The sequence below is a fragment of the Sander lucioperca genome, chromosome 12 (assembly GCF_008315115.2).
Source record: "Sander lucioperca isolate FBNREF2018 chromosome 12, SLUC_FBN_1.2, whole genome shotgun sequence".
Lineage (NCBI taxonomy): Eukaryota > Metazoa > Chordata > Actinopteri > Perciformes > Percidae > Sander > Sander lucioperca.
In genome coordinates this window covers 31,260,319-31,280,945 of record NC_050184.1, presented here as the reverse complement: position 1 = coordinate 31,280,945, position 20,627 = coordinate 31,260,319, and the positions used below count along the sequence as shown (strand labels likewise).

Here is a 20,627-nt window from a genome sequence, read left to right as displayed (position 1 = left end):
GCACAATGAACATTAAGGAGGCTGCAATGCCTAGTCACCTTTGGGACCTTAATGTTGGACACAATCACCTAATTCAAGTCATATCATAATGAACATGAATTTGAATGTAGGTGTTATTTTTTGTTTTTCATGTGTGGCTGATATGGTTGTCACAGCAACAGCCCTAGCTGGCTCATGAGAGTGGAGGGATTGAAGGCAACCCCCGTTAACCTAATTAGCTCTGCTTTCCTTTCTCTTTGTGAGCAGCAGACTTCATTCTTACCCGAAATGGATGATGGGGGGTCTCACGCTTTGAAGGGGATAAGGGTGGTGATGGTGTTGGTGGCTTGGGGTGGGTGTGCGGTTTAGAGTCCACAAAAAGTACCACATCATGCGTATGTGTGTGAGCTTGAGAGCAGACAAAGAGGGTGGAGATGAGGAAGTGACAACTAAAGAGCGCATGTTTGTGTGTGTGTGTGTGTGTGTGTGTGTGTGTGTGTGTGTGTGTAAGGGACTGAGTAGGAGGAGAGAGAGAGTGAGGGAGGAGAATCAGCGGCACAGAGGATGCTCACTGGGAGTGACCGACACTCATAAAACGCTGAGAGTGATGGCTGAACGACTGATTGAAAGCAGCTAGTGAGGTGACTGAAGCTGGAGAGAGAGAGAGGGAGAGAGAGAGAGAAGAGTAAAAAGCAAGAGAAGCAGAAACAGAGAGAGAGAGAGAGAGAGAGAGAGAGAGAGAGAGAGAGAGAGAGAGAGAGAGAGAGTAAATAGCTGTAAAAGAGAGGGAGAGAGAGGGAGCTTAACTAGAGGAGAAGCGTTGACAGTGAGTCATATGCCAGAGTACCGGTCACTGTCCGGACTTCCCAGGGAGCGCCCAGCTGCCAGTGTAAGTAAGTTTGCTGCTCAGCTCCACGCAGGGCATCAGGTCGCCCAGAGGAAATGCTGTGTCTTCTTCACACGGCTGCTTTTTGTGCTGCATCGCTACACAGCTGGGGTGTGTTATGTAATTTGTTGTGGTGTTGGGATGAAGCTGTGGCTTAGTGATGCAAACTGATCTGCAGGAGGGCTTACGTGGTAATGCCATGCAGAACAGGCAGGTGTGTGTGAACAGCAGTGTGTAATGTGTGCAGCTCAACATACTTGTGATGAAGGAAGGTTTGTAATAGACTGGGCAGGACATTTCTTCTGTCACTTTTACTCTTATGTGTGTTAGTGGGAAATAGATGGAATATCTTGTCACCAAAATATGTGAGGCTATAGTTATTATGTACTGTGTTTTGTATGCACAACACACTACGACAAACAGATGCATATGAACAAGTATTACATAATATCTAGTTTTAAACCAACTGTTAGAAACAAAAGCATTTTCTTTCAAGTGTGTATGTGTCCTGCATCCATCTATTGTGCATCAGTTCTATAAGAGTTCAGGGCAGCTGATGTCCTACCGTATCCTGTCCTCCCATGGGAGAGCTGCTGCTGAGGCTCCTGCCTCTTCATGTTTATTTAGCCTGCTGAGAAAAGCTTAATATTCCTTATGATCCCCTTTTTATTTGGGTGATGCAGTTGTGAAATATTAGGCAGCGCTGTGTATTAATGATTCACACTCTCTTTTCTTCACCTATATTTGATTCTGAGTACAAAAGTGAATGTGAAAACAGATTTCCATCTCGGTCACTGTCCCTCTTGAGCAGCTGTTTGTCTTGTCTACATCCTCAGCACCAGACCAACACAGCTCCATACATTCACTCTTAGAACTTATCACTGTGTCAGCACAGACAGCCACACAATCTACTTACATTTTTCAAGAGTTCAAGAGTTTCATCGCATTGAGTTATTGAATGCATTGAAACATATTTCTCTGCATGTGGAGCTTGTTGCATTTTGGCTGGTGGAGAACACATCACCTTGTATATGTAGAGATATGTATATATTTCATTGTGGCTGCTGTAGCATTCTTTGATCATCACAGGCAGCAATACGTATTTTTCACTTTGCATTGTCACAGTTTTATGAGCATTTCAGATCCACTTTCATACCGATCGATCACTTTGTGTGTTTGAAATAGATTTAATTAATCAAACAAACTAATTGAAAGCCTGCTGTGCGTACTGGCCAGTTGTCAGTGTCAATAAGGCACCATGTTCAGCGGGGGTATTGATCAGTGGTCCTGTGGGGATAAAGCCGTCCTGGTAAAGATATTGAGTTTAGAGCAAAGGATGCATGACAGTACTATGGCTCTGTTTTACATTGGCAGTGTGCTACACTCCTGGGTTTGAGAAGAGAGATGCTCCTTTTGAATAGATGTGAAACTATGGGTATTGTTTCCCTAGATCCCTGAAGTATTTGTGAAAAGCAGCTCATGCACTTAAAGAAATGAAGCACCTGCTTAGAGGAATAGATTAGACTTTTTTTTAGGAATGACGTTTTTTTTTTTATAAACACAGAATAATTTTGTGTGCTAGGCATAACTTGAATGCTCCTATGAGCGTTATTTTTAGACATTTTGAACTAAAAATTAAGGAATTTAGGGGTAAGGAAAACAAATGGGTGGAATGTGTGTACCATGTATATTTATGCATTTTAGACAAAACAGATGATCAGAGAGAAAGTAAGGGATAGCTACAGTTCTTGAATTGATTTATAAAGATCTTGATTTAAATTGCAAACTTTTTTCATTCTTTGCTTTTTGCACAGTGCTATAAATTAGAGGTCTTATTTTGTTTCTTAAAATGTCAACCATGTCAGATTTCACCACTTTATGTGCTTAACTTTCTAGAGACAGAAATAAGAAAAAAGAACTTCTCAGTAACACAGGATCATTTAGATAATTTAATCAAAAAATCCTAATTTCAATAGCAAGAAGCCCTGAGTCTCTGGGCTTAAGGCCATTGCAATGGCTCAGACCTCAGTCCATTCTGTTGCTCAAAAAAAGACAAGCGACATTTCCTGAGGCATTCCTTTTTTGTTGTCCTTTTGCTTAATCTCAAACTGAGTGACCTTTTCTGACTAAATGCTCTCTCGCATCTGTCTGATTGTAGGAAACAAGATGGGAGTGACCCTCGGATTTCTGCAACACTAGAGCCCCAGCTGTTCCAGCCTACACTCCCGTACACCACGTCACCATTCCACAAGGTAGGAGGAGAACAAGCGGTGTACTCTTCTCTGATCTTTGTTAGGTGTCTCTGCTCATCTTGTTTCTACATCTGCTTCTGTCTGGAATACACTTGCTCAGTGTTCTGTCTGTATTTATTACTCATGACTGTATTAGACTCTGACTTTATGCTTGCAGGGTTACTTTGATTTTTATTCTTGTCTTCTTTTGTTTAACTTTTGTAATTAGAGTGTGCAGAGCTTTGTGTCTGGGATGATTATGTTCGCCTGATTCAATACAAATCTATTTTTAGCAGGAAATTGTCAGCTTGATGACAATTTCTCAATCCAAGCCTAACAAGTCTAATTCCGTCAAAGAAACAAAACACAGCACCTCTTCGCCCCCACCATCATGTAGGATGTGTCACCGAATTGGAAAGTCGGTAACCAGTCTTTGAGTTGGGTTCAATTGTTATCCAGTTGTGTTTATGTCATCCTTTGCAATGAGCCAGTTTTACTTCAGTGTCAGTTAAAAATAATCATCTATTTTTGTAGGCTTTTTATAATTGTAAGCCAAAATGTGCAGATTTCCGCTCTTCCGAAGTGTGTTTTTAGTCTGCTATAAAGTTTATATTTTGATATTTTGGGAACTTAGAAACTGAACAAAGCTGAGCTTGGTGGTGATTAAAAGTGGATACAATCTCATTCACGTCAGATTGGTTTTCATAAGGTCTCTCACACTTTGGATGGGGCTTACGCTTCTCGCAATCTGACGTGATCTGATTACAGCAGCGGGAGTTGAAAGGGAAAGGGATTAAAGGAGAATTTGGAGCTTGGGTTGTCACCCCTGATCCCTGCAGCACACACCATCTGTAGGTGCCGCAGACTTACAATTAGTCAGACATGAGGAGAGGATTCTTTTGAAACTTCTGTGTTTACAGATTGCATGACATGGAAGCCAAATACAATCACTAAAAGCACTGATGAAGTTATTCCAAACTTGGCTCATAGTATTCCCTCCCTTTGTCTTCACAGCCTTGAGGAGAATCAGCAGAGTTGGTTTGTAATTAGACAGAAGAAAACACTTACTTTTTCTGCACTCTATAGGGTGTCAGAAGCAGTGGAAATGCACTTTAATATTTGATCTCTGTAACCCCATTTTATTCAACCTCCTTTGACCTGGATGGGGTATATTTGATGAAGATATTGAGGGACAGCATGTTAATGTTCATGTTCATGTGTGAATGTGTATAATAAGGGCTTAGTAGGGCAAGACTCAGAGGGGAGTATCACTTTAATCAGAGCCCTGCCAAAACCAGGTCAATCTGCAATTAATCTCACCAGGTCTTATGGTCACTGCCTAATTCAAACTACACTGCTACAGTATGCTTAGTTGTGGAAAGTAACTAAGTACATTTACTCAAGTACTGCATTTGTACTTTACTTGAGTATTTCCATTGTATGCTACTTTATACTGGAAGCCAGTATTGTACTCTTTACTCCACTACATTTATTTGACAACATTAGTTACCAGTTAGTAGTTAGGAGTTGCCGATCCAGATGCTTGTTGATGCATCACTAATTATAATTACAGTGATATAATATATATTATGCTGAAATTGGACATATTGCATAAAGATTACTTTTACTTTTGGTACTTTAAGTACATTTTCATGCTAATACGTGTGTACTTATACTTTTAATAAGACTTCAGGACTTTTACTTGTAACAGAGTATTTTTTACACGTATTGCCGTTTTTACTTAAAGGTCCTATATTATGCTCATCTTCAGGTTCATACTTGTATTTTGGGTTTCTACCAGAACATGTTTACATGCTTTAATGACACATTATTTTTCTCATACTGTCTGTCTGAATATACTGTACCTTTATTATTCACCCTCTGTCTGAGACGCTCCGTGTCAGCGTTTCATGGTCTTCTCCATCTAGGCTCTCAGAGTCTCCACACCATTATTGCAGCCGGGGAATGACTGTAACACCACTTTCTATGTAGTGTAGTTGTGGCATCACAAATGCACCCCAGCCTGTTTTATAATAACAAAGACATGGAAATCTCACATTTTGCAATATGGGACCTTTAAACATACAATATGTAACTTTCTGATGCTAGGGGTCTCTCAATCAAAACAATGGATGGTAAACAGACTTTTGACGTTGGGAAGTTGCGTGGAATTATGGGAGTAGTATTTTTTATTGTTAAACACCATCCCCGATTAAAATGCATCTGTTCACGGACGAGTTTACCCATTCAAGTTTATTCACGTTATGTTTAGTTCCAATAAAATCAGTTTCCCCAACATAATTACTCTTTCTTGATTCGATTTGTTTTGGTAGCTGACCAGTTAGCTAGTGAGCCAGCAAGCTAACATTAGCCAGAGGCTAAAACCACATTATCACAATATATTTCACATGTCAATGTCACCTTTTGGACATAGGCGTGGGAAGTAGGGGTGCTGGAGGTGCTGCAGCACCCCCTGTTGGTGCGGCAGCACCCCCTGTTAGCAAACTGAGATGACAATAAAATGATCGCTTATAAATATCTCTGGTTGTTGTTTCTGTTCCACGACATTTTGTATGTCATGTTTGGGGTGTGGGATGAAGAGAGGAATAATTTTAGTAACAAGAGGGCTTTTCACCAGGGTGGAACAGCTGATCTCTTCACCGAGGTGGAACAGCTGATCCACTTGTGCCTCTGTTTACCAGTGTCTGCTGCTGGCTCCGAAAGGTCTTTCTCAGCTCTTCGCCGCCTGAAAACCTGGCTCCGTAGCACTATCACTCAGAGTAGACTTTCACATATCGCACTGCTTCACGTCCACAAAGACATTTTGGATGATCTGATATTCAGGTCTCATGGCAGAGTTTATCAGCCGAACTCCAGCGCGCAAATCTATGTTTGGTGTACCGAAATCATCATAAGGTAGAGACACGGTGTCTAATCTCTGCATCTTTTTCCCAGATGGTAGCGTATATTTAGCCTAGTATGATTGCGATTTACGGTATGCCTAAAATCTGTCTGTAAGTAAATAGGTAAGTAAGTCTGTAACTTTTACTTGTCACATACTTCGCTGTTCGTTGTTCAGCTCAGCTGTAGCCTACTTCATGGAGGGGAGAGACAGAGGTAGAGTGGTCTGGATCGATATTGAAATGTATCAATAAATAAGGTCTCTGCTGTATTACTGTGTTGCAAAGTGGCATGTAATTAATCACAAAATGATGCCGTGTGGCAAAAAAAGCAGAATTATGGTTAAGAGTATTTCTTTCTGTGACATTGTATGATTTACAATTACTCTCAAACGTATCACCTGGGTGCCCGTGTTTTGACGGAAGTTACGAGTAACTAGAGGGTGAAAGGTTATATGACGCCACTGACAGGCGGCTAAGGGAAACGTCCCGTGTCAAAAATAAAATAACAGATTTCTCTGGGTTTGAAATTTGGTAGAAACATTTGGGATAGTGTAAGAACACAACTCAAAACATAGGTATGGTCGTTTTTAGACATTTTAATGCAGAAATGTTACATATTGTACCTTTAAGTAAAATATTCTAAATAAACAAATTCTATCCCTAATCCTACAACCAAGTCTTAACTCTCAAACAGCCCTTTAAACTTGTGGGGTCCAGCATTTTGTCCCCACAAAGCTGTCCGGACCCCACAAGTATACTGTATTCCCGGTTTTTGGACCCCACGAATATAGTTGAACAAGAACACACACACCAACACACACACACACTCACACACACACACACACACGCACGCACGCACAAACACACACACACACACACACACACACACACACACACACTGCCCAGTGCTTGTGGACAATGTTGCCTTACTATTTTTATTTAAGTGTTACCATAAACTTGTGATGACAGTAAGCTTGTAAACAACCATAAATTAGCTGGAATTACAACCATAGTGTTTATCAAAGAAAAAGACAAATAGGCCTACATGTGAACCCCTGGTCAAAGTTATAATGAGAAGTATGGAGGAGAGAGGAGGTCTTGCACATTTAATTTCCCTCATCATAATGACAAGCCTTTTAGCTCTCATAATAAAAGTTCTAAGCACTTACAGCTGCACTGTGTGCTAGCCAGGCTCCCTGTTGATCCCCACACCTCCTCCTCTCTGGTCATCTCTGCTAAATGTTTTTTCTGCTAAAACAAGTTATCAGGTTGCTGTTTATCTCCACTTTGGTTCCATTGCAGTTTGTGTGTTTATTTAGATTCCTTTGGATACTTGTGTCTCCTTTACTCTATCCATCTCCTTATTTTCCGTATAATTTTGTACAAAAAAAGATAAAGCGATCATCAGCTGTACAGCTGATGACGCTCTAAACACTCATTTTATATGTTTTATATGCCCATAGTTCCTCCGTGAACCGGAGATTGTTTAACCACACCTTTGGCCACCTGTCAGGATAGGGTGATAAAGACAGAGGTGGATGATATGTGGTTTGATTATTCTCCTGCACTGTTAGGCAGTGACAAAGAAAGATCAGCTGAGGACAAGACACCTAGCGTTAGTCAGAGGATTACTGCTCTAAACATGCAACCTGAGACATACACTTGATAATGTTATGTGTTTTAGAGCACACACTGGGAAAGCTGTCTTCCACTTTGTCTGATCCAACTCTGTCAGTCATGGTTGCAGTCGGCAGGGATGCAGCTTTACCTTGGGTGTCACAATGGGACACAGTCAACTGTCAATTTGACAAAGGCACAGCAGTCAGAGAGCAGGTTTAATCCAAACCTGTTGAAGTCAGTTGAGAAATCTTTTGAAGCTGCAGGACGCTGGTTTAAGAGAAGTTAATAATGGCTGATAATCATGGCAACCACTTCAATGCTCCAATGGTGACAAAGGCACACTGGAAGAAACCCAGCCATGTAAGTAGCTTTACTTTAGAAACATGCTGGATGGAAAAACATCACTGAATTGCAAACTACAGAGGACATTTACAAGCCTTTCTGCAGAGGCTTAGACAACTGCCTTTCTAGACTGAAACTAAAGTTGCGAATGAAAAAAACTGACAGTTGATGTTGCTTGTTTATTGAACTGATGAGCTGAAGTGAAATGCAATGTAGGGGACCATTTCTAAACAAAATAATATTTAGCTCAGCTCCTAATCTCTGGTTAATGGTGTTGAAGCGGGGGTTATTTACTTTCAGGGTTTGTGGCAGACTATTGTTTGCACATGGTGGAGGACTTTACTCATACTCACTGAAAGCTAAGCTCTGTACACAGACTATGCAGGCTTTACTGCTGAACCTTTCAGCCTCCACTTGAGTACTCCAAACTGACTATTTTATGGACTGTTGTAATTCAACAGAGTTGTCATGCTCAAGGGATGCGTGCGAGTTTTGTATGTGAAAATTTAAGGGACAATTATACCAACAGCTGTGGTTGGGATCCAAAGAATTAGGCAGGTATTTAACGTGGAGGAGCCGTTCTGTCACACATGGCTGTGTAATAGTGTGACAACCACAAGAGATCCCATGCTGCTATCAGGTAAAATGTAAATTAAAATAAATATAAGTAAATATAAGGCTCTACGCTGGTGTTTTTGTGAGTCATGTGAACAACTGGCACTGTACAACACTGAGTAATGGGACAACCTGAATGACAATGTTCAATATTTGAAAGAAATGTTTTAAGCAATTAACCATGATGTTCTGTTTAGTGTCCTTCTCTTTAGCAGCTGAAAAACACCATTAACACCGTTTTATCACTTTACTAGGTCATGAGTCTTCTGAATTTTATGTAAATTGCTGATAAACGTGAATTCAATTCAGTTTTTTAAAGAAGAGGATAGATCACATTAATAAAATGCATGGTTATACAGTACAAGGGTTAAATATGACAGAATTAGCCAAAAGGCTATTTTTCATCTGAAGTCCCCTGGCCTCGATGTTAAAAAGGCTTTTTTTAATGCAAAAAAAAAAGATATGACATATTTCCACTACAGCAAAATGTCACATTACTTCTGTTTGGGGTTTCTGAGTTTCCCAGCTGGTTGAATGCAGAGGATTGTCATCTTCTCTATATCTATGATTAGTGTTGACAGTACCTTTAATGCAGCACTATCCCTCCAAAATCCCTGGATTCCTGTGTTTGGAGTTTAATAACTTGTTCATGAAGTCTAACAGGGAGATAAACCTCTCTAGAGGTATAAATCACCTCTGACACTATGTAGAATAACATGCATTTCTTTTCTCATGAAATATTTGTTCATGCATAACCTAACATACACTATTTCCTTATTTGGTGTAATAACAATGTTTCATGGTCCTTTCATGTCATCTCAACGAAAAATTCAAGCCCAGTTTGTGGCAAAGGGAAGGGTTACCACTTCAATAATTGTCCACATATTAGGTTTTAATAAGTTTAGAAGCAACAAGAAACATATTTAAATTTACACATACAGCAATGGGGTCTGTGTGACCCCAAACAATAAGGAAGTGAGGTCAACAAAGGGTTAAATGCTGTTTTCTGTCGCTGGATGGAGTGTGCTAAACAGGGTTGAACTAATAATCAGACTCACTGCTGTATATATATATATATATATATATATATATATATATATATATATAAAAAAAATAAAAAATTAACCTCTGCACCCAAAATAAATGAACTCAGAACATTTAATTTCACTCTCTTCTCTCCAGACTCCAGATTTATTTGCAATGATTGAAAAGATACAGGTAAGATGAAGCGTTAATCTTCGTATTTTTGTCTCGGCTTTCTAAGCTGTACTCACTAAGCAACTAACTAGTGAGTGTGTCTCTTCTTAATGCTGCAGTAATTTGGCCCTCTCCTCGGCTACAATACTTCTGTACATTCTGTACATGAAGCATATTGAGTCTGGTTGTTTCAGAGGAGACTTGTCAGAGCATTATATGTGTTTCTCAGCTGTTAACATTCTGGTTGTAACACTGGCTAACAGCGCTGTTGGCTTATTATCTCACCTCCAAAACTGTCTGCTGGTTTCTTACCGCTTTGAAAGGATGATTGTTAATCATGTGATCCCACACTTAACGGGTTTTATGATAGAGCTTATCGAAAGTATAACTAATAATGTTTTTGTTGCATTAGGACAGTCATAATAGCTTTCAGTGACCACAACATCTTTCCCGTCTGTTGGCATAACTTAGTATTAGAAAAAGAAAATCCCTCTTCAACCGGGTGTGTGATTCAGGACTGTGTTTTTAACACAGTCAGACTTATATATCAATGCGATGTATCGTATTCTATGACGCCAGGCCCAGGCGCCATCACCTAGCTCAGATTTAGTATCACTGCATCTCTTTCTCTGCGTTGTTCCTCTCTTTTACACCACTCAGCTCAGCATCTTTTATTTTTCTTTTTGGCGTATTATTACCACACTTTCTCTGTGTGCTAACAGATGTTTCAGTCACTCCCAAGTGCCTGCTCTTTAGCATCCTTTAATTGTCTTTCGGTATCTGCTCTCTGTGTGTGTAATGCATCTCTTTCTGTATCTTTCCATCTGTCCCACTCTGACTTTGCTTGGTTGCCTCAGCCTGCTGCATATGTCTTGGGAAAACTGTATCATTATATGATGAGGTTGATCATTCTCTCTTATTTTGTTTTATTGTGGTCTTTTAGGACATGATTGTTATGTAAATTGTTTTGTATGTCGAATCGTGTGTTTGAATGTAGGTATTTGTGTTTACTTCTTTGAAAGCAAGTCCAGCCGCTGTGTCAATGACTGAGCGTGAGCCTTTTCTCTCTCTCTCTCTCTCTGGGTTTCTTATCTCGTCCTCTCCTCTCTCTAGGGCAAAAGGATGGATGAGCAGAGGTGCACCTTTCCTCCCCCACTCAAGGTACGACTCTCCATGTAGAGACACAGTATTATTCACGTGGCGCAGTCATTGTCTTGCGACTGCTCAGCCATATCTCGCTCTGCCAGACAGGCTGATTACTTCTGCACACCGGCGCACAGTGATATTCATAATGCAGCGCAATGCTCTCAAGCCTTGGCATCATTTTTATACCAACAGAGTTAGTTAGGATTCAAAATCATACACCTCTGATGCTACGCTCTGCAGACGGAAATGGTGAAATATTAGCAACAAAGATTTTAACAGGCTATGATGATAATTTAATGCAGTATTTTAAACCATCAATGTGACAAATAATGGCAATACTTTGATTAAGCAATGCATTGATTCCTATGTAGTTTTTTTTTATGGCATAACAGTTATGCAATTACTCTGAACCAGTGTCCTTTGGGATTACAGAGTTGGACACTGTGGTTGTTTTTATTCTTTGATGAGAAAACAAAGCTTGTTTTCCTCTATATTTTTTTCAGACAGAGGAGGACTACATTCCATACCCAAGTGTCCATGAGGTAGGATGATGATGTGCTGCAGTAGCACTTTTCACCATTTAGTGTTTGTGTATCTCTGAGACATCAGTTACATTTCATTTGTGTCCCGGAATGACTTTACCATTTACACCGTTCTGTTTCTCAACCTTTGTTATATTGCATTTTGGGGCAGGTGTTGGGCAGAAAAAGCCCCTTTCCTCTCATCCTCCTCCCGCAGTTTGGGGGTTACTGGATCGAGGGGACTAACCATGAGATGAGTGACACAGTGGAAACAGAACAGCCGCAGCCTCAGTCTCCGAACACCCGCACCAAGCTGGAATGTAACACAACAGCTACGATCTTCCGGAAACACTTCCTGGGAAAGGTTAGCCACTTTGTCACAACACAGCGAAACATTTTTTTTACACAATGTATACATTTACCTTTTAATTGTCATCTTGAAAAAGCAAACAATACACTGACAATTTAAGCAAGTTCAAAGACAACCTTTTATGAAAACACAATTATTAAGATTAAAACAAAGACTAGACAACATGGGCAAGACACTGAATATATAAAAAGAATAAAAAACAATATTAAGAAAAGAAAAAAGGGGTTGGGGGTTGATGCCAAAAGTCCAATACACATTCATTTCTTAACATATAATAATTTATTAAACAAGTTCATACACATACATTACCGGTCAAAAGTTTGGGGTCACTTAGAAATTTCCATTCCATTCCATTACAGACAGAATACCAGCTGAGATCAGTTGCATTGTTTTTTTAATCAGGGCAGCAGTTTTCAGATTACATTATGTGCTTAGATAATTTCAAAAGGGTTCTCGACTGTTGTAGAAAGAAGTGGCTGATCTTTAATGCAATATCTACATTGCCCATTATCAGCAACCATTCATCCAATGTTCCAAAGGCACATTCTGTTTACTAATCTGATATCATTTTAAAAGGCTAACTGAGAAAACATTAGAGAACCCTTTTGCAGTGTACGTTTGTTTTTCAGACTGAAACATTTCCTCCTTCTTCTTTCATGTAGTTGTAAATTCGCTCTTAACTCAAATGTATTTTGCTCTATTTTCCCTATTATTTCTTACCAGCTGTGGATGCATGCTTTAAAGCAGAAATACAAATTATATTAAAAAATAATTATGTACAAAAGTTTATGTAAATATGTGTCATCCTCACACTGAATTTGTGTTGGTATTCTACCAAGTAATACAAAACCAAGCAAAACTAAAAGAATACGACTACATAAACCATGGTTTCATCTTCTCCAACATGTTGATGTCACTACTAAATTATATTTAGCTTGTTAGATTGTAGTGATAGAACAGCACATCTGTATTTCCCACACGTTTTCTCTCCAGAAACTGGATGCAGTAGTTGTATGTGTTATTCTCCACCATTGCTGATTAGTTACGCATATTACTAGATCTCCTTCCCATCTTAGCTCAGCTTGTACATCTTCATCTTGTCCCTGCTTTTAATTTGATTTTTTAAAATGAGTTAGTTCATAGTTTTTCCCATGTTCAATTTCTATGTTCGCAATCATGCAATGAAATGTAATGATAGGAACATGAAACAGTGACATTCATTGAACAATAAAGGCAGTTCCACACATTTGTAAACGGTGTGTTCTAAAACTGCCTTGTAAAAGTGATATTACTGAAGTCATTCTCATGACGCTAACTTCCTCCTCAAATGAGCCTCATTACTCTCATAGAATATTTCACAATCAATTTCACTTCTTGCTCATTATAGTAATAAAATGAATGAGCAATAAGCATATCCCAGCAGAATAAACCACTAACAGCGACCAGACTCCCTGTTTGGCATCTCATACACCGTTGTTAATGAAGATGCATTTGGCTTTGCCACCTGTTCTTACACACTGATAATACGAACACATTTGATCTGCCTGTAGTAGACAGAAGAAGAATATGGGGGGTAATGACTGGAGAGCATGCACATGTATGTGTGTGTGTGTGTGTGTGTGTGTGTGTGTGTGTGTGTGTGTGTGTGTGTCTGACTGTCTGTCTGTTTATAGACATAAACTAATGGTCATATCCTTGTACTGTTCCCTCAGGAACACTTTAATTACTATTCAGTGGACAGCGCCCTTGGACATCTGGTGTTCTCTCTAAAGTATGATGTTATTGGTGACCAGGAACATCTCCGTCTGATGCTCAGGTAATGCTCATTACAATACATGGCGCAGTACAATCTGGCTTCATTTACAGAGGAACATCTTTAAATCTGTTGTGTCTGCACATCAACATTGAATGTGTAAACTCATATATATATATATATATATATATATATATATATATATATATATATATATATATATATATATATATTTTTTTTTTTTTTTTTTTTTAATTTATTTATTTTTTTATTTTTTTTTTAAAATATATGCAGATATGCAGAATAATTCACTTTCTTTGTTCCTAAATACCCAGTATTGACTGGATAAGTCAATACAGAACTGGTGTTATCATAAGAGTCATAAAGCGAGAGAATGTCAACAGCACTGTCATTTCCACAGCAGAGTAACAGATGGACTATTTAGGCCAGCCAGTGGGTGGGGATGGAGGGAGGGAGGGAGGGTGAGAAGGCAAAGAGAGGCGAGGGTTTTTCCCATCTGATCTCACATTATATGGCTTTGAAACCACACTGATTATTTCATGACTTCACCAGGACCAAGCTGAAAACCTACCATGATGTGATCCCCATTTCCTGTCTGACAGAGTTTCCCAATGTGGTCCAAATGGCCAAGGTAAAAAGAGAAGTTATATTATGCAGAGATTGATCTGCTGTTATAGTATCAAACCACTTTGTAACATCCCCTCTCTCTTTCTTTAAATCTAAGCTCGTCTGTGAAGAGGTCAATGTGGACCGCTTTTTTCCTGTCCTTTATCCAAAAGTAAGATCTGGTTTGGTTTGTATAGTTGTAGCTGCTGAATGTGTCCTTTCCAGTACCACACATCGGATAATTTAAATGATATGGCTGCAATTTTTTAAGTCTGTCTTAAAACATTAATCAGGCGCCCACAGGGAACACTGTCTGGGGAAACAAAAAGAGGGAATTGAATAATAAAAACACGATAACTTGATTTGTCTAACTCAGACTGCTAAAGCTTCATGTTAGCTTCAGATAGACGTTTTGTGGATTTTGTCCCCCATCACTTACATTGTTAGCAAGAGATCTCTTAATGGCCTGTATAAACAGGAGGAATGGTTACAGCAAGCCACATCGGTTTTAGTGTTCATATGGGCAATTGACTATTGTTTTAAAAGACGGACTTAAAAAAAACTGGAAACCTATCTGTTAATGTTTCTTTTTTTTCTTTTTTTTTTACAGGCTTCAAGACTTATTGTCACTTTCGATGAACATGTGATAAGCAACAATTTCAAGTTTGGGGTCATTTATCAAAAGTTTGGACAGGTGAGCTATAAATTTTGGATTTAAACTAAAAGGAAAGATGCAATTGTTTGATCAGAGACGGCTCTGTTAATGTGCAATAACTGCATCCTTTACATTAATTGTATCCAGTCTGTGAAGAATCATAATGTATCAAACATCGCAATTTGTGATTTGTTTAAGGAAGCTGATTATGTCTTAATTGTGTCTTTCAGTCCAGTCCAGCCCAGTAACCGTGGCTGTCATCAACACTCCCTCTCATTTTTGAGGCAATCACAGCCCTCTTGTTTACTATGTGGGGACAGAGGATCCATTGAATGCTTTGCTGAGGGCACTTGTACCATTAAATGGAGACCTCAGTGTGTAGAGATCTGCACGGCTGATTCCTTAAAGCCTGCAGTAGTCTAAATACATTGTAAAAAAAATTATAAATAAGCCAAGGGCCATCTCACAAAGGCAATGAGGGCCCTCTGCTCATCCTTTCAGACATTTTCTATGCAAGGGGGGTGCTAAGTGGAGAAAGGCACGATGGTTAAGTAGGCGTATTGCATACGGGAAACAAAACAGAAATACTCAATAGGCGACAGAAGCTTCTTCTCAGGTCTTCTTTGTGTTGAGACAGGCTTTTGTGTTCACATCACTGCTTCACTTGCTGTCAATAGATGATCAACTGTCCATCTCAGCTGATCAAAACCTTCTGCTATACATCTGAAATGCAAATGAAGGTGGTTTAACCAGAGTGCCAAACACACACCGGAAGCACTCCACTTCCTGCATTCAGTTATTGACCCGAATGATCTGTAGCAATAAAAAAGAAAAAACCACACTTTACATAAAATACTCGTCGTGCCATTGCTGGCACTCTAGTATGCAAATGTTACCCCTTGTGATCCATTTTCTTTTTGCTTCTCAGACATTGATCTTACTGCTTTTGTATTTCTAATGCAGACATAAGTGCTGTTATTACTGGACACTAACATTGTAGCATACAGTACACAGTCTACCTTACAAATCATTCCCAGCGCTGCTGCTGAAATCATTTTGTCCTCCAAGCCTTGATGTTTATGAGTTTTTGTTTTGTTTTGTTTTTACTGGATACAGACTTCAGAGGAAGAGCTGTTTGGCAACAGTGAAGAGAGTCCTGCCTTTGTAGAATTCCTGGAGTTTCTAGGAGAGAAAATTGAGCTGCACAACTTTAAAGGGTAAGGATCTATCTCTGGTTTAAAGGCACTATGTATACTCTACCATACATTTCATAACATGATGCCAACCACAATTCACATTCTCACAGGCTAGCTACAGAAATGATGGTCATGGTACTGCAGTGGGATGGTGGAGAATATCTTGTTAGACATGGTTCTGTTTTCTGCAGTTTCCGCGGAGGGTTAGACGTGACTCACGGGCAGACTGGCGCGGAATCTGTCTACTGCAACTACCGTAACAAAGAGGTCATGTTCCACGTGTCCACAAAGCTGCCTTACACAGATGGGGACACCCAGCAGGTACTGTAATACAATGCCAGACTAACGCACCTTTCATGATTCACTGCAAGCAGTCAGACAGGTTCCCTCCGGTTATTGTAGTGACATATTTTGCATGTCCCTCCCTGTTGTGCCAAACACCTGCAGCATACGGTATATTGGCAACAATCCCCACTGGTAGTAAACATGGATCACTTTAAATGTATGATTTAGTGTCTGCATATGTGAGCAGCACACCTCCCTCACAGTGATTTAAATCACATTGCTTCTCCGCCTCACATGTTCACACAAACACTGATTAATTAGCACAAGCTCTCACACCATTTGCTGTCATGGTTTGTACAAACACAGATGAGGCTAGGTCTACTCTATATGTTCAGTTTCCCCAGCTGTAATGGGTGTTGTTCGGCATTGGCTCCTTTGAGCCAATCAGTGCTTGCTCAGGCTGTCATCAGGAGAAACAGCACTCCCTGGCGGTGTTTCACAAACTCACGTGCATTCGCTTGTGAGACAGGGAGGAGGAAAAATGAAGAGTAAGCACTTCTTTGTAATTAAATAATGTCTATAGTCTGCACAAATCAGGGCTAAATTATACAATAAAAAAAGAAAAGCAATCGTCATTTAATCTTCTTTATTAAACACAAATACTGTATACTTCCTATCTTTTCCAATCCCTCAGTAGTTTCACACAATTTATTAGCTGTGTTCATTTGGCCATATGATGGATTTGGCTTTGTGTTGTCATTGGTGTTAAAAAAGTATTATTTTTGTGGCCGGGTTAGCTCAGTTGGTAGAACAGGCGCACATACTGAATGTCGAGGTTTACTCCTCGATGCAGCAGCCGTGGATTCAACTCTGACCTGCGTCTCTTTGCTGCATGTCATTCCCCCTCTCTCTCCCCGTTCATGTCTTCATCTGTCCTGTGGAAGTAAAGGCCTCAAAATGCACAAAAAATGATCTTAAAAAAATATATATAAAAAAAAAGTATTCTTTGAATTAGACTTGGCTTTATCAACAATTAGTAGGAACGTCAACGAAAGGGTTTCTTACTTATTGTTTTCCAAATTCAATTCCAGGGACCATTAAATGTGTCCTCATAATTGTGGCTTTCTGAAACCAGCAGATAACAAATAGTATTCATACATATCATCCAGTGCTTGGCATCAGCATTCTTTCATCCAACTTTCTTGCATATTTAACTCTAAGTTAATTTGTCACAAGTTGCTATGTGTCTGGTGTGTTGCAGTTGCAGAGAAAGAGGCACATAGGAAACGACATTGTGGCCATCTTATTCCAAGAGGAAAACACTCCCTTTGTACCAGACATGATCGCCTCCAACTTTCTCCATGCCTACATTGTGGTCCAAGTAGTCAACCCCTGCTCTGACAATGTTCTCTACAAGGTGACTTTTTTCCCTCACTGTGGGCTGACTTTGCTTCTTTGTGATAGATACTTGATTAAACTTGATCTTACTGTTAATTCGTAGGTGTCAGTGACAGCACGGGATGATGTACCTTTCTTTGGCCCGGCACTCCCAAACCCTGCTGTCTTTAAAAAAGTAAGAGAAAGAACATCTTTTATACCTGAACTTTTGCATCCCCAAGCCAGTGCACTTTCCCTCTCTTGGTCATCATTGTATTTTCCAAAATTATGTCTTGTCTCTTACCTCATCTCCTTTTCCAGAGCCCTGAATTTCATGAATTCCTTTTTATGAAGCTCATCAATGCAGAGTATGCCTGCTGCAAAGCCGAGAAATTTTCCAAATTAGAGGTAAGTTGTTTAAGAACAATTAAAACATTTCTGGCATTTTGAAAATATCCGTTTAATTTTCCTCTTTGTGTGTGTGTGTGTGTGTGTGTGTGTGTGTGTGTGTGTGTGTGTGTGTGTAAGGAACGAACGAGGTCGGCCTTGTTAGAGACCCTTTATGAGGAGCTCCATGTGAACAGTCAGGCCATGATGGGTGTCGGAGGAGACGACGACAAACTGGAAAATGGCAGTGCAGGAGGAGGGGGCTTCTTTGAGTCCTTCAAGGTAACTGGAGAGGCAGCAGCAGAGGCTGGGGGGTCAAACTGACAGCTTCACTTTCTGCAACTCTCTGCTTCAAAAAAACAACATGTTTGCATGAACAACGTCCTTTATAATTCTTTCAAATCTACATTTTAGTTATGCCAGCCCTAAGATAGAAACACAGTTGATAACTTTGATGGCAATTTGAGGCCAAGCTTAGATTTATCTCCATTAAAGAAGTAGTTTAGAAGTAGACATTTTGGGAATTACAATTATTGGCTAGATGATAAGATTGATACCACCTGTGTGTCTGCTAAATATAATGCGGTTAGCTTAGCTTAGCGTATAGACTGGAAACGGGGGTAAACAGTTGGTGTAGCTCAGCTGGACTACATCTTTGGACAGAAGAAACCATATTACTCCCCGTCAAACCACAAATTGTCCTTTTTACACTTTGGCTTTTGTATGGATTAAATCAAATTAGAAATGATGTGTTACTTAGCGAGCATTAGAGGTGCCGGTACCTGGATCTTTGTTATTTTCACACATCTAGGCTAGCTCTCCCCTCCTGATTTTGATCAATTCTTGGCAAGAAAGCAAACAAGTGCATTACCCAAAATGTCGACCTATACCTTTAAGTGTCACTATAAGATCATTATTACCGCACAGGAACAGTATCAGTACAGTAAAATCGGCATCTACAGTAGTTACAGTAACCAGTTTTTGTACCAGATGTTTCTTCTGTGGATGTAAAAAAAAAAGGGTGTCTTCTCTCTGGCAGTCTCTTAGGATTGTTCTTATCTTTATGCAAGCTCTGGGTCAAGGGTTTATCATTCTCCCTCTCTATCAATCTTTATTAATTTAAATGAAGAGAAGCTCTGCTGCTCTGTCCTGCTGGAACACACCACTCTTGGCTTCCTAGCTTTTCTTCCTCCTGCCTCCATGCTGTTTTGTGCTGCTGTGCTCTCCGCATGTGCCAGTGTTGAGTCACTAGTCCATTATTTACTTGGTTCTGTCATCTTTGTATGTCATAATATCAAAGTGAATGGATAGATTTCTTTCACCATCCGATGCCTTCGCCTCTTCACTCTGTCTGTTCCATGCCTGCAAAGAGGTGCACTGGGCTTTAACCTCTCCTGGCTGTGTTTAAACTCAGTGTGATCAGACATCTGTCAGCCACTTGGTCCTTTTACTTCCGCTCTCTTCTCTTACCACCTATCTAACATAATGACTCATCGGAATCCCCCCTCTGGGCATTAAAGCTTAGCAGTGTTCTCCGTCGCTTCCTTGTCTGTCAGGATTAGCATCAGGCCAGCGCTCTCTGCCTGTAATGGTCAGTGGTCAGGGACAGCCCCGAGGCTCCTCTCGGCCTGTAACGCCGTACAGAGATGCTGAGTGGTCACAGGGGTCAGCGTCATCTGAATGTCTCTCCTCCTCCTCGTCTTTCTCTGTAGCGGGTGATCCGCAGCAGGAGCCAGTCTATGGATGCCACGGGTCTTACTTTCAAGAAGCCGCACACATTCTCCACTAGCTTCAACAGCAGCTTTAACCACGAGCCCGCAGAGAGCCCCAAATACCCAGGGATAGTAAGTACAGCCCCAGTCCTCCTGGTCTTGAGTGAGGCCAGTCTCGCTCCCTCTGCCTCCCCCTAAGCAGTTCTACTCGAGTTCATGCCCCCTTCTCCCTCACTGGTCTGCTGCACTCACTTCTCACAGAGAAATGCTCACGTGGAGCATTTATGCCTGGGTCTTAATCTCTGCTCTCATATTGCAATGGTTGCACATTGCCTGCCACCACAAGATGAAGTAACTGGACAATCATATACTTGAATGCTTCTAGGACACAAGGTGAACTTCTCCCCAGGGTTAAAACTGCTTCTAATACTTACTGTTTTTATCTTTCTCATTATTTAAATCCCCATGTGTCTGCATTGTCCTTGTTCTCACTTGAATTCTAATGACTGTGGGTTGAGTCCTGTGTGTGTGTGTGTGTGTGTGTGTGTGTGTGTGTGTGTGTGTGTGTGTGTGTGTGTGTGTGTGTGTGTGTGTTTGTGTGTGTGTGTGTGTGTGTGTGTGTGTGTGTGTGTGTGTGTGTGTATGTGTGTGTGTGTGTGTGTGAGTGTGTGTGTGTGTGTGTGTGTGTGTGTTGGTGTGTGTGTTCTTGTTCAACTATATTCGTGGGGTCCAAAAACCGGGAATACAGTATACTTGTGGGGTCCGGACAGCTTTGTGGGGCCAAAATGCTGGACCCCACAAGTTTAAAGGGCTGTTTGAGAGGTA

General features: G+C 40.3%; 1 protein-coding gene across 20 annotated transcripts in view; it reads left to right on the top strand.

Moving 5' to 3' along the window:
- The window catches only part of LOC116043484 (RAP1 GTPase activating protein), a 50,165-nt gene that overhangs the window by 19,607 nt on the left and 9,931 nt on the right, over positions 1-20,627 (top strand). For 7 of the 20 annotated variants that reach the window (XM_036007774.1, XM_036007766.1, XM_036007773.1 and 4 more), the window contains 16 exons: positions 3,024-3,117; positions 9,759-9,794; positions 10,887-10,934; positions 11,423-11,461; positions 11,613-11,804; positions 13,523-13,626; positions 14,137-14,215; positions 14,309-14,362; positions 14,801-14,884; positions 15,962-16,062; positions 16,233-16,362; positions 17,588-17,743; positions 17,828-17,899; positions 18,025-18,111; positions 18,232-18,372; positions 19,803-19,934. In XM_036007774.1, the coding sequence (XP_035863667.1) occupies positions 3,024-3,117; positions 9,759-9,794; positions 10,887-10,934; positions 11,423-11,461; positions 11,613-11,804; positions 13,523-13,626; positions 14,137-14,215; positions 14,309-14,362; positions 14,801-14,884; positions 15,962-16,062; positions 16,233-16,362; positions 17,588-17,743; positions 17,828-17,899; positions 18,025-18,111; positions 18,232-18,372; positions 19,803-19,934 (1,549 nt within the window). The other 13 variants (XM_036007767.1, XM_036007772.1, XM_036007770.1 and 10 more) reach the window with 10 other exon arrangements.